General features: G+C 40.0%; 1 protein-coding gene across 3 annotated transcripts; it reads left to right on the top strand.

Annotated features, from left to right (window-relative positions):
• The first annotated feature begins 1,550 nt into the window (after positions 1–1,550).
• ak3 (adenylate kinase 3) lies at positions 1,551–13,639 on the top strand. 3 transcript variants are annotated; one of them, XM_036530157.1, is made up of 5 exons: positions 1,551–1,927; positions 8,851–8,970; positions 11,125–11,297; positions 12,352–12,470; positions 13,106–13,639. In XM_036530157.1, exons 1-5 carry the CDS (start codon positions 1,780–1,782, stop codon positions 13,224–13,226), a joined length of 681 nt encoding a protein of 226 aa, XP_036386050.1. In that variant the 5' UTR covers positions 1,551–1,779; the 3' UTR covers positions 13,227–13,639. The 3 variants fall into 3 exon arrangements, with proteins under 3 accessions (XP_036386050.1, XP_036386052.1, XP_036386051.1); XM_036530159.1 differs by lacking the exon at positions 1,551–1,927 and adding an exon at positions 2,301–2,317; XM_036530158.1 differs by lacking the exon at positions 1,551–1,927 and adding an exon at positions 7,947–8,023.
• The last annotated feature ends 716 nt before the right edge of the window (positions 13,640–14,355 follow it).

A 14,355-nucleotide genomic window follows, 5' to 3' on the forward strand; every position in this document is an offset into this window, starting at 1 on the left:
TGCTTCCTCTTTGCAAGGCCTTCACACAGGCACCACCACTGACTCTTCCACCTTTAAGTTTACATTTAGTTGTTCAGCAGATGCTCTTATTGAGAGCGATGTACCAAATGTGTACATTTAACATAATATTTACACTGTTGACATGCATCAGATTCTCTTATCCAGAGTGACCCCAGACATCAGACACAAAGGGCATTAACAAAACAACACAAAGCTTTACACAAATGAGGACACCTTCAGGCACACACAAACAAGAGTCAGTATTAAACACACAACACTGAGACCAACTACAAATGCACACCTGTCCTATTTCAAGCAGCCATTTGTCCTTGACGGGAACACCAGTGCTAGTAGTGGCAAGTAGCGGTACACTTCAGCAAAGTTCTGAGCTTGGTTGAAGGAAATTACTGCATTATACACTGAGACTTTACAGCTGTGGTGTCCGAGATGTGCCAGTTGGGGACAAGGAGGGGCTCACTTTCTTGCAGATCTGTTGTTTCCAGAGTGATCCAAAATTGTGGCAGGTGTCACTCCCGCACAGCAAAGAAGACTTCCACCAGCCAGTCACAACACCCTTGAAACAGCAGCCAGTAGGTGTCATCATGGTTAAAATCGGAGCGACATCCTAAGCCTTTTACAGTTATAGAGTGAGGGACTATGTCACCAAGCAGCCAAGGCAACTGTCATTACCAACCAGAACCCACCCCGGGTAATAGCACAGCACTAGTAGTAAGCAGCTGCTATATGCTACTTTATATCAAAATAGTACATACAAAGCATGCTACGTGTCTCATGCCAACAGATGCCGTGCGTCTTACAGATAATGGGAAAAAGCAAGGATGCTGTAACAGCATCATCTACAAGGTGTTCTGTGTGTTGTTCAGTACACATTATCACTAATAAGCAATTACTTGTTTGAAAGAATCTGTCTGATGTGAACATCCCGAAACAATTTACCTATGAAGCTCATCATAATATGGATTTTGATCGCAACCGCAGCGCTGGTCACGTGACGAGCGATTATGGCGACCTCGGTGATAGCTGCTGCTTGGCCTTGCTCTCCTCCGTGCTGAGAACGGTTTAATTAAATTAGCTATCGTTGCCTTACTAATAATAGCCCCTAACTCTTTTATTGGAGTCCAATATACTAACAACCAACTATCCGAAACAGAATGTTAGTTTATAGATAAAGTCGATACGGACACCGGTTTCATCTGAACATATCACGTTGGCTACCACGCTACCTAGACTAGCTAGCCAAATCATAATACAGGGTCTAAGATAGTTATCTGGCGAACGCAGACACCAATGGTTTGCGGAACTGTGCGCAATAAACTGGTCGAAATTTTTATTAGACCTTGCGCCTCCCGCGCATCTGCAATAAGAAAGAAAAAAAGACTAGTAGCCACCTCGCCCATGCATTTGTGTTTCTTACTGAAACAAATGTGTCCTCGCATGCCCTACTCAGTGCAGCGAGCAGGACGACTTCCTATCTGTGCTAGTCACTTCCTGGAATGCAACCATTTCTCCCCCTCCTTCGCGTCAAGGCTCTGACGTTTCCATAGCGGTTAGGGCTTCTATCCCTGAGATTCGACTGTAGTACGAGTCGTGGATTTCACGTCTGGAGCAAAGCAGTTTGACTTGGCTGGAACGTAATTTTCACTCGGTTCATCTACAGTAAAGGACCTTTTAGACACCTGCTGAAAAGGCACTATTTTAAATGGGGATGTACTTATTTTTCAACCTGTCATTTTAACAATATAGCTAGATTCGCTGGAAATGGTTGTCCGTGTGTTATTTCGTGCAGTTATTATGGGACCACCCGGTTCGGGGAAAGGGACTATATCAGAACGCATCAGAAAAAGTTTCGAACTGAAGCACATCTCAAGTGGAGACATTCTACGGGCCAACATAAAAGCCAAGACGGGTAAAATGCACGAATTGCGTCCTGCGGACTGCTTTTCAATTGTAGCTAGCTAACTAGCCAACATTAGTCAAACTCATACAGAAATAAGACGTCTGATAGTTTACTTGCACGGTTTCTGGGAAAGACTGGAAGATGTTACATGTGGTCGCTGCAGCTGTACTTTACGTGCACGCGCTGAATTCATGAATTGGGTAGTATGACAGCGAGCTCGTGCATGCACGATCGACAGATAGCTATCTGGTTAGCTAGATTAACATGAAACACAGTTTATTTCAGATGCGAGCCATGATGGCTGGATGATTAGGACAGATATGTCTATCTAGCTGTGTTGGATAACTGTGGGTTTGAAATGGCCACGCGTATTTTTCGATGACATCAATTTTTACTCAAGTACGTGGTTGCTAATATTTCTGAAGCGGATATTGTGGTCCCTAAGTAGCTAACGCGTATTTTACAAATAAAACTACGTTAGCAATCAAGGTGTGTCCTAACGTTTAAATACAAACTATCAAACATTTGGGAACTTCATACTAACTAGTCTACGTGTACAACTAGGTGTGCATTACAGAAGCTATGGCAGGTATTCGCTCACAAGCGCAATCATAAATAGCCAGCTAGCAAGTTCTATTTATCATTTATCGCTGTGGATTTGTGGGTATGTCACTAGCCTGGTGTCTCTCGTAACGGTGCTTGAAGTCACTCAGTCACTCCGCTGTTGCTGGCTAGTTACACGGTCGACTTAGGTGTAACTGGCGTTACCTCATTTGGGAGCTATGGAATGCTTTCCATCACGTCTGGATTAATTCATTGGGGTTTGCATTGCTGTCAGTATGCCAACGTTAGCTTTTGCCTTGTGACAATGACGATTTTCTAGGTAGTGTTCAACTTGTCCCGGGTAAATTGGGCCTAACCCATATGCAGACTATGCGACTTGAAACACAGTTTCACATTAGACTGTTTCGGACTTGCACTTTTGAATGGCTGTAGTTTAGTAACTCGAAGCTTTCGCCTGTTAGTCCGTTATGAGAATGTCTTTCCTGACCAGTCTTTTCTCTCGGTTCCGAATTCCAGTTTAACTCTTCAGTGTCCTACAGGCACTACTAAGGCACGTCTCACACATTAACGGAGATGTAGCACGCAATATTCATTGCCTAACCCCAACATCTGTAAACAGTTTATCTCTTCGGAACACGGATGCCGGTTAGAAGACTCTGACTCGTTAGTTAGACTATTTATACGAGCGCATTTTCGCGCTCCGAACGGAACCTACAGGTGTTGCACGCAACTCTTGCCGCCCAGATGGCGGGCTGTAGAGTCATTCGTTATCAAAACTCCACAAAAATTTCAACGTACAAACGCAACGTTCTCAACTGTACAGTGTAGCAAGACTAAGAGTTAAGATATTGCCAAGCCTCAATTAGCTAAGGCGGGGAAGGTTTTATTGCATATGAGTTAAGATAGCGTTGTGATCTTGTCGCAGCCGTAAGTTACAGTTTAGTAAAAAGGTCCGTGGGGTAAATTTTCCTTGTAAGGAAGCAGCCAGCAAGTCAAACCAGTTTTAGGACGTCTCCCCTCCCTGCACTCGCATGGTTACGTGTCATTCGTTATCAAAACTCCACAAAATGTAAAAATAAATAAATAAATAAATAAAAAAAACTCAACGTTCTCAACTGTACAAAGTATGTGGCCTATTCGCTACAGTCTAGAAGTAAAGGGAAAATGTGAAAGTGTAGATATCAAAACGATGCTAGGTTATGCTACTTTAAACAATTTGGCACAGTTTACCTCAAATGAACTGAGCAAGCACTACCCTAAAGCAATGTTATTCAGTCTTCCCTAAATTCTTTCGTTTAATTTGGCCTTTGTTTTTTAGATCACCATATGAAGAGAATATCTTTAACACTTACTGACATCAAAGTGTCAAACGAGGGGAAAGCCTGCAAGTCAACTCTGGTATATTGTTGGAGACCATTTATTTAAATATTGTACGTATACAGTACATGTTATAACAGTACACACCAATAGTCTGTAATCCTTCATCTAACGTATCCGATATATTTTCTGTATTCATTACGAAACGAATCATCTTTTTGTAGTAGCAGTGTAATTGTTTATTTAATTGTTTTTTATGTAATTGTTTAACAGTAGACTACAAGCATAGTGAATTCAGTTTAGTTAATACAAGTAATGATAACTACAAATTGAAGCAGATAATGCATTATTAGGATAATTGTTATGATTGATCAACAAGAGGCCTAGAAATTATTGTATTTATGAATAAATTATTTTATTTATTTATTTTGTTCAATATGTTAAATATTGTAGCACTTTAGACATAGGAAGCAGGACTATAGGAATGTGACCTCCTTATGTAATGGTAGCCTATTACTGTAATTAAATTGTTGCTCTATTGCATATAACTTTATATTGTTGGACATGTCATTGTAATATTACAGTAGCAAAAGGCAAATTACATGCTTGTTCTGGAGGCTTATTTTCAGATGTGGTTCATGACTGATGTATTATTCTCTCATACTGCTTGGAATTTTCACATGCGAGACTCCAAATATATGCAATATGAAAGGAGAATGCCATCACAGTACTGCTGCAGAAATTTCAGATGACAGTTTTGATGCATATTTTAATCAACCAGTAGTCATTAACACAGTGTAGGTTTAATTCTGGCAATGACTTTAATTAGGGTTTTTCTTTTTACAAATTTTAGTCCCACAGACTGAATCTCACAATGTTGGACTCATGACTCTGTGGAGACCAGAACATTCTTTTGTAGGGCTGGTGTGAGGAGATTACAAAGTAGCTATATTGGCAAGAAAATAAGAAAGGGGGGGGGGGGGGGGGGGGGGGTGAACTACAAAGCAAAGTTGTGTTAATACAAAGTTGTATTGTACTAGGTCTAGGTAGTTAGGGCACTTTCATGTCTTTGTACTCCTATTTCAAAGTCTTTTGTTTTTGTCAGTCCTAGTGGTAGTTTGTATGAATTGCCTACCAGTATTACATTTCCTCATTCATTGCCCCTCTATTAACTTTACTCTTCTCTCTGTAAAATTCACGTGGTCCTCAGATTGCATACTCTGTCTTTTTGGTTCTACCTAAAAATAAGTCCAGAGTTTTTTTTGCTTATGTTTGTCATGCTTTCACTTCTCAAGTACAAGGTACTGACTTAATATCACCTATCTGATGCAAAATGAGTATGTGATGTTAGATGTGTGATTTTAGCATGGTTCCAGTGGTATCCAATGTCACCACTATTTGGGAGAACAAAGAACAGTATGTTATTGTTTAAGGCCAGTTGTTTCAGTGATCACTTAGATTGCTTGACCACTACTGATTATTGACATAGGCTGCGGAGTAGTGCTGTAAGACCAAGTCAAGCACTACATAGTATTTCTCCAAATTTTTTCCTCAGTAGTGTGTGATAGATGCTCAAATAATGGAATGTTATTTAAGTTTATATTCATTACAAAGGTAGCTGTCAGCTAGAGGTCAGTGTGCCTGAGATGATGAGGTCCTATTTTTCTTGAAGGCACAAATAACAAAGCTAATGTACAAATAGCAAAATAAAAAGGAAGTGAAAAGAAAGTCACAACCAAACCCTTCTGAAATACCCTTGGTTTAAAAATTTTGGACATATTGTTAAAAAAATTGTTTGAGGTTTGAAATGGAATATCGAGTAAACATTGAACTACAGGCTTGATCTTTAATTTGAGGTTCTGAGCAAATTATGTTAGCCAAGGCATATTGCTAGTTGCTGGTAGCTTGAACATTCTTAACCAGTGATGAGTAGGAAGTAGCATGAGGGGAAAAAAGTGACATTTAGAAGGTTGTGATTTTAAGCATGGTGCATTATTATTTCATGTAATAACACCTGAAAGTGAAATTATATCATGAATTTGATTTTTTCCCCAAGTTTGAATCTCCATATGAAAAATGTATTGCCAACATTCAAGAACATTTGTGAAAGGGTCATCTTATAGGAAATCACCCATGTGCTGTTGTCTCTTATCTGTTAGATTTTGTTGACTGGATCTGCTAACCCCCTAGATGCTTGAATTGAAGCGATACACTTCTACAGGGGTGCCAAGTAATGTTGTCATTATTAGGATGCTGCTAACAGACAAATGTTGTGACATAAATAGTCAGCCTTGGTGTAATAAAACCAGTTTGAGACTGTTAGCCTTTTGGAAGATTGTCCTGATTCAACTAGAATGCAAATCAATATTACTTATCACAGAATAAAGAGGTACCAACAGTATAACAAAGATCTGAAACCATATTAAAAGCTGACTCTAATCAGTTGTTAGTTGCAAGGTTAGTCATCATATTTCAACAGGGTTAAGGTCAGCACTGTACCATTTGGTGTAATTATTGATCGATAGCATTGTAATAATCACATACAAACCAGACAATATTTGCCTGGAGTTTGTGAAAGACTATGAAGCATTGTTCAGTGGTGTGAATATGGTGGTATCAGTGAGCAATGTCAGCATTGCAATGCCAGTATTTTGCCACAGTTGTTAAGGTGAAAATTGCTTTTTACTGTCACAGGGTAGGATGGAAACACTTTTTGGCAGGACCTGATGTTGTACTAGGAGGCCCATACATGGTGCATGTTATGTAAAGGAATTGTTGACCTATATGTCACAAAAGTAGTTGAACACAAAACCAATATTTGACAGGACAGTCGAGACATAGATTAGTGCCGCTGGTCATATCATCAGCAACACTATCTGCTGTTGCAAAGTATGTTTCTTAGAAGAAGGTTTTTCCATTACATTATTGTCATTTAGCAGACACTCTTACCCAGAGCCACTTACATAGGTTGCAGTTTTTACATGTTATCCATTTATACAGTTGGATATTTACTGAGGAAATTCTGGGTTATGTACCTTGCCCAAGTCTACTGCAGTGTTGCCCCAGCAGGGTATCGAACCAGCAACCTTTCAGTTATAAGCCCTACAACTTACCACTATGCTACACAGCTGCCCCCAGGCCATTCTCATTGTCAACACTGGAACTGACATTTGCGAAGGTTGTAGTGGTTAATGGATTCTGAATTGACATTGGTAGGGTTCATAAACTCAGTTTTTAAAGCAATAGGGTATGTACTAATTCCTATCTTGCTTGCTGTAGCCTACATGCAATACACTGTGGCCCCAGGCTGGTTTCCCATAGTAGACCATTGAATCTAATTGTACACAGGAAACAGAAACCTTTCTATACATTTTTTAATTGTGGTGTGTAAACACATCTTCAGCAAATGCTTGTTAACTCAGATATACTGTACAGTGAAAAAGGCATATCTATTTAAATCTGTAAAATTACAGTGAATTAATATCAAGTAGCATTTTTACAAATTACATAGACTGCTACTACACAAACATGGCTAGCCTAGCTTATATAGTTGTCAATATATCAGTTTTTTCCGTTGACTACTTCAGTGACAAATTCTGAGAATGCACAGGGTAGTATTTAGTGTTTGTTAACAATGCTATTGCTTGTGTGCCTGTCACTCTTATCTTCCTGCCACAAGCAGACTCTCATGCACAATCATTGTGACAGCTAAGAATCCTGTCAGGCAAAGTCTGTTCACTACTTCGATTATTTGAGAAACTCAATTATTCTGAAACTAGTATTTGGGCAATATTTGGTTGGTTTTTAGGTTTTTTTTTTTTTTTTGCACCTTTCTTTTTTCTGGAACGCATCAACATCACTGGTGTTTGAAGTAAACCAATAAAAAATTGCAAAGTGACCAGAGACATTGGAAAAACTCTTTACCAACTGAGTGTGAAACTCATTGTTTTATCTAAAGTAAGCAGGGCATGAAGGGCGCTGGTTGTAGTGTTTACCCAAACACTGTGCTGCACGTAGCACAACTTTGTGATAACAGTCCAACCAGATGGGACTTGATCCAAAGCGAGAAGCTGCCATGTATAACTTTGTTCAGACTTGTAATATTACTGTACAGAAACTCCTTGACCTTCAGTGCCTATTGTAGTACAGACTGGGCTTTCCACTGCTCAGCTGCAGATGATTTGTTTCATAATGGATGCAGCAATAGAAGACTACGTTTATTCTGTCAGTGAGTTTCATTACCATATTAAATACATAACTTGAGATTCAGATTTATTGCTGTAAGTTATTAAAACTTTTGAAATGTTGCACAAGGAAATCTTGTTAAAAAGCCTTGTCTGGGTTATTTAAATATGTGTTGTTTTCCTGCAGTATTTATTTTGCTGGAGTTGGAGTTGGAGTTGGAGTTGGAGTTGGCCTAATTTAAGATTGTAAGGAAAAACAAGGCGCAATTCTGATCCTCGTGGAAAAGACTTCTGAATTATTTACAGGAATGGCAGTTGTCAGACATACGTGAAACGCACTCTGGGTTCAGCGGAGTCAAATTGAACCCCGAGTTGTTGCTTAAAATTTTATACAGTAAGTGTTGTCGGATTGTTTCTTTGAATGCAAATGAAACAGGAAACTGATGAAACAGCTCCCTCCCGGCCTTCACACCTTAGCCCATTTTATTTGCTTGTGGGCTCCTGGTCATCGCTACCTTCTCCCAGCCATTTTACCATTTACCAAAAGGAGAATGGCTGGAAGACCCCCAGACTGTTATCAGATAGTGTTTCTTGGATTAGGTGTTAAACAAAGGGTTGAGATAAAGGGTGGATTTACAGACTATTATCTTGGTTGCTTCACAACCTTACAAGATGTATTTCACTTAAAAAATAAATGTATGTGAACACACTTTGATTTTCTTACAGGTTGCTAAGGCAACTGTCTGTTTCTAAAGGGTCAGTAGACCTGAATTAGAGTTTATAAAACTGGGATTTATGTATTCTACTGTGTAGGGGTTACAACTGGGGGAACTGACTTAGCTTTCTGTCCTTTGTGTTTTCCTGCAGAGATTGGGCTTCTGATGAAGTCCTGTATTGATCAGGGGCAGCTAGTTCCTGATGACATCATGACTCGGCTCATCTTGGCAGAACTACGAAACCTGGGGCAGAACAGCTGGCTTTTGGACGGTAAGAGCAAAGATTATCTACAGTAATATGATATGAAAGTCAATCTGTAACTTCCCGCCACTTAATACTACATCACCGGAACTCTAGAACTCCTGATCAGAGTGACCAGAAGCTCTTAGCCACAACAGGAAAGAACATAGACCCAGCCACACCCAGAAATCCCACACATCACATTTATTCCAGTATCTATCAGTTTATTTGTTGATGTGTGTATTTAATTTTGGCTGGTTGGTTCTCCATAGTGCTTTTTGCTTCATATGGCTTGCATTTGCCTGTGGAACAGGGGCTTTAAGTGATCACTTAACCGTCTGTGTCCATTTGTGAACAGTTATGTATGGACTTGTATGAAAACTGGTAGAACAATTGCCTGTCAGACATGGAAGTATTTATTCTATTTACAGCTGATATGACAGCCGTTAGTCTTGGAGTGGACTGTTCCAGTTAATAGAAAACAATACAAATATTAGTACTTGAGGTACACATATTGTCAGATTATTCCACTCTGAACTATTGAATTAAAACCTTTGGGGAGGTGCTTTTGGTGCACACAGGTGTTTTTTCTTATCAAAGGTGCTGCTCAGTGGATATTTGTAACATCTATCAATAATCTATAATTAATTACTCTCCATTTTTGAATAGCTTTTTAATATACAGCTCATACTGAACTTTTACCCAGTATTACCCAGGCCAGATACATGAAGGTGAAGATGAGGCACTTGCTGGTATTTCAAATGTTTATGTTTTGTAGGAAGCTCCTTAGGATCAGATGTTTTGGTTTTCTTTGCATCATTTCAGATGAGGACTTGTCTGGTGGCTGATTATGTTCCCTTTAGGTATGAGGAAATAGCAGTAGTGTGGAGGGCAAAAGAAGGTGAGGGGTAGTGTTGGGAGATGGTAGGAAACTATTCCCCGCAGCATGCACATCTGATTCCTTCATCAGACATCTGTAAAAACAATATTACAATATTATTATTATACAATTATTATACAATTTAATAACCCATTTATGGCTATTACCACATAATACTGCATGTTGTTATGCCATAAACCCAACAGGAGTTCATGCAGCAACAAACATGGTTAGCATATTCTGTTAGCTATTAGAATGGAAGGTCTAAGGATAGCTGTTAAAATGGAGGATTGGTGTATGAGATCAGCTTTGACCAACTTTTAGACAGAGTTAAGTAGTATAAAGCTTTTTGTTAATGGTTAAACCACATAGTTTAATTATAGTTGCAACAGTTGTGGAATTAACCTGAAAAATGTAAAGCAATTTATTTTTCAAATTTTATGTTCCTTTCTAAAACAAAAATGGAAAATGACGTTGGTATCACGTCTGTGTCTGGCACATGAGCTAATATTGACAGATGTGAACTTAGATTCTGTTGGTGTAGATGAACTGAAAAGAATAATTAACCTGGAATGTGTGTGGAAGCGTGGAGGCACTGTATCGAAGTGTTGAAATCCATACTGGGGTAGCTGCTGAATCAGAATATTACAGTTGTTTTATATAATATATGTTTATTATAATTTGCAGTTTAGAGGTTCTACATTTGCATGTATTCACATTTCAGACACATTTCTGACTTTTTAAATAAAATTAATTTAAAGTTTTATTGTAACCTTCCAAGAATACTCTGATAAAGGTCAATGGACTGAAACATCTGTGGTTACTGAAAATGTTTTTGTTTTTATGGCAAGGCGCAGTGATGTGAAAGCTTCTTTCTCATGTGCTCATTGCACCAGCACAAAATGTTCCTAGATCTGCATATATTTCTGTTGGAAACTTTCCAAGAGTGAAAAGGAATTTATGTCTTGGCCATGTAAAGATCTAAATATTATTCCATTAGAACAAATGGAGTGTTATTCACTGGATTTTTGCATTCAGGTCATTCACCTATGAGTGCAGTGTTAAAGATGAAATTCTTCCCTAATGCTGTTAGATGCTGAGCACGGATGCCATGTCTAAAACAACCACGGAAATGCGGTGTAGCATTTCAAAGCCGCTGGATCTCACCCTGTCATTTGGCATCATCCCCCTTGAAAGGTTCTCACGCAGTACATGCCATGTCCTCGGGAAGGGCCTGGCACGGGGGCCTCCTAGGAAGTCGAGAACATACTGAGTGTCTGTTTCTGCTAATGTTTTTCTGCTAGGTTTCCCTCGTACTGTGAGGCAGGCGGAGGCTCTGGATGATGTCTATAATGTAGACACTGTTGTCAATCTAAATGTACCTTTCGAGACCATCAAAGAACGGCTCACCTCTCGCTGGGTCCACCTGTCCAGTGGCAGAGTGTACAACACCACCTTCAACCCGCCAAAAATCCCAGTGAGTCCCTGAGAAAAGAATACCTGCTTACAAACTTTTATAGAAAGTGTGTAGTTATGATCCTGGTATTATTTGTATGGTACGAAATGTAGTAGTGATTGTTTTGTTTTGAACAGTGGCCATCATTGTTTTTATCACCATTCAGTCTTTTTTTCAGTTTAAGGTCCTGAAATACCTCATGCCATGGAAATAAATTGTAGGGTAATCTTTCTCTGGGCCTGGACAGACGGATTACAGAACTGACAGATAAGGCGACGAGAGGTTTATTTGCTGTAAAAGGTCCAAGTGGAGACCTTTGCTCTCTCCCTGCCAGTTAGAGTGCCGTGAACAATCCATTTGGCAGTGAACAGGAGAGCAGGAATTATGTGGAGAGTAAACAGGGTGGAGGAAAATGGAAGCTCATCGCAGCTGCTCTAGCCTAAGGAAAAGGCCGCGTATGCCCCTGGAGATCTCTGAGGGGACGTGCTCATTGGTGTGTTTTTGTCATTATTTGTGGCCGTCAGCTGTGGCCAGCACCAGTGCTGAGTCTATCCTTAATAAAGATTAATGCTGTAACTGAATCCGGGTCCTGACTCACCACGTCTAACACGCGGTGGCTTCTGGTGTCTCAGCTGATGCACACGGTGGACCATGTCTCCGGTGTGCTTTCAGGTGACTCTGAAGTCACAGGCCTGACGGATGACACCAGTAGATCGCCCCCCCCCCCCCCCCCCCCCCCACCTGATATTTCTTTCAAGTCTCTGATCCTCATGTGCCTGCGTTGGCCATATAATGTATGCCTATAAAACAGGAAGGGGTGTGGGGATTTCCAAGTGTTCGGATTTCCAATATCATTTGAATGCCAGTCATGTGTTTATTTTGACTTCAAATTAAATGTTTTTAAATTGCCAGCTTGGACTGTGATTTTTTTCATACTAGCAAATGGGACAAATTGCTCATGGCGGAGGCACTGTACACAGTGCACTCACCACATTGGACATACATTAGTCCACAGCTCCGGCCCCAAACCTGATACAGTTTTGACTTTCGCTACCATGATGGTTTGTGTGCACAGGGTCTCGATGATGTCACTGGAGAGCCATTGATACAGAGGAATGATGACACACCAGAAACGGTCACCAAGAGACTGAAGGCCTACGAGATGCAGACACAGCCAGTTCTGGAGTACTACAGGTGCCCCTAATCCCATTATATGGCTACAAATAAATATATATGTGTAAATGAACCAGTAATGTGCTATTATTGAGACTTGTTATTTCATGCTTGTCTGTGATAAACCATGGCCTGTTTAGAGATTGTGATGCCTGCATTTTCAAAATATGGAGGGTCAGAGTGTGAGGACATTGTGTGCTTTCAGCTGGTGACTCCAGTTAATGAAGAGCAACAGTAAAAGGTTTATGGAGTCAACAGACGTGTGCATCTGCCTGAGAGACTTTATGTGTTTGGGCCATTTGCAGGCAGATTGTTTTCGTTCAGTGTGGGCAGCCTCCATATCAGCAGAGCCCAGATAGCAGCAAGATTAAGTGTATCATCTCTGGTCTGAACTCTGAAGTGGTTCAGGTCTCAGACTCCGGTCACGTTGCTTGCTGCATGATGTTCTCTGTTAGCGTGGAAACCTGGACCGTTATGCATAAGCACTCCCTATCTGTTAATAGTAACATGATAACACAGAGTACTCTGAGTATGTAAGTGTTTAATTTGAAGGTCTAAGCAATTTGCACTTGCAGCTCCATTCAGAGAAGAGAATAGGTGAATGTCCTGGCTTTAAGGCAGTTTTCTGAAGTCTTTATCAATTATTTTGCCCACAGGAGCAAGGGAGTGCTGGAGGTTTTTTCAGGAACAGAAACCAACAAGATCTGGCCGCATGTCCACACCTTCCTGTCCGGTAAACTGGCGTCAGGAAACCACAAAGCCACTGGGACGGTGTAGAACCCAGGCCCTTACAAAAAAGGGTCAACCAGTTGATCAGGTGACATCATTTTGGAGCACAAAGGAAACAAGTGTCCTTGCGCTTCCAGTTCAGGCTCCAAGGCTATGTCACATTGTAAACTGACTGACACAGCTTTATAGGGTGCTTGGCAAGAAAATAAAGAAAACAGGGCAGTGAAGGAGGGAGTGAAGGTGAATGCACTAACGGGTGAACGAGGAAACGTCATTCCGAAAGGAAGTCACGGGACGTCACCTGGGGCCAAGCGGTCAACACAGGGTTATGTTCACACTCCTGATATTTTTTAGCATTTTCAAAAGTGATCAGAGGAGCTTTTAACTGATAATGTGAATCACCGTGGTCTTAATCTGATGAAAGATGGCCGACATATATGTATAACTATGCTAATTTTTTTGTGTTTGTTTTTTTAAAAAAAATAATTTGAAGCTACATTTTGCTTTGATTTTGTACGCCTTGTCCTGCCTTAGCATTCCTTGTTCCCCAGAGTTAAAGGGAGGAACTCTGAGGTAATTTAGAAACAATCAAACATGCAATAGTTTCGTGCACATACTCAATTTGAGCAAAGACATACATTCACACAAATCTTCATTTCAAAGCAAAAGTATACGATGTGTAGCAAAAACCTTGCTAATTGCACTTTTAAAATAGTTTCACTAGCACAATTATGTTCTGCATTCCATTTTGAACCATGATTTTATTTAGCCTATTATTTTATGTAATGTGTGATAGTCAATGGTGCACTTTGTGGCAAATCAATGATTGCACTGGTTGTTAGTGACCACATTCAAATGAATCATGAAAATCTCTCTTCACACAAATGTTTCCAGGTTGCATTATTGCACTTTTAGCTGAAGCTGATTGCATTTAGATGCACATTAATATTCCGGTATTAACCCAAATATTGAAGTATTCAGTTCACGTGAGATAAGAAACCACTTGAGGCTGATAGCCACAACCCAGATAAGCTGCTGTACCATTTTTGAGAAACCAGAATAAGTCAATTCAATGTAATACTGTTTTATGTAAACACCTTAGTTGGAATATTCCAAATATGTACATGTACAATGCTGTGCAAGGATTCTTGGGTCATAATTCACTGCTGAAGCTTTG

The sequence above is a fragment of the Megalops cyprinoides genome, chromosome 5 (genome assembly GCF_013368585.1).
Source record: "Megalops cyprinoides isolate fMegCyp1 chromosome 5, fMegCyp1.pri, whole genome shotgun sequence".
Lineage (NCBI taxonomy): Eukaryota > Metazoa > Chordata > Actinopteri > Elopiformes > Megalopidae > Megalops > Megalops cyprinoides.

What these genes read in the sequence shown, in the direction of transcription:
- ak3 (XM_036530157.1), top strand. Translation starts at nt 1,780, where the DNA reads ATGGTTGTCCGTGTGTTATTTCGTGCAGTTATTATGGGACCACCCGGT. An exon ending in CAACATAAAAGCCAAGACGG is followed by an intron (nt 1,928 to 8,850) that starts GTAAAATGCACG and finishes GTTTTCCTGCAG; the next exon opens with AGATTGGGCTTCTGATGAAG. An exon ending in CCAGTTCTGGAGTACTACAG is followed by an intron (nt 12,471 to 13,105) that starts GTGCCCCTAATC and finishes TTTTGCCCACAG; the next exon opens with GAGCAAGGGAGTGCTGGAGG.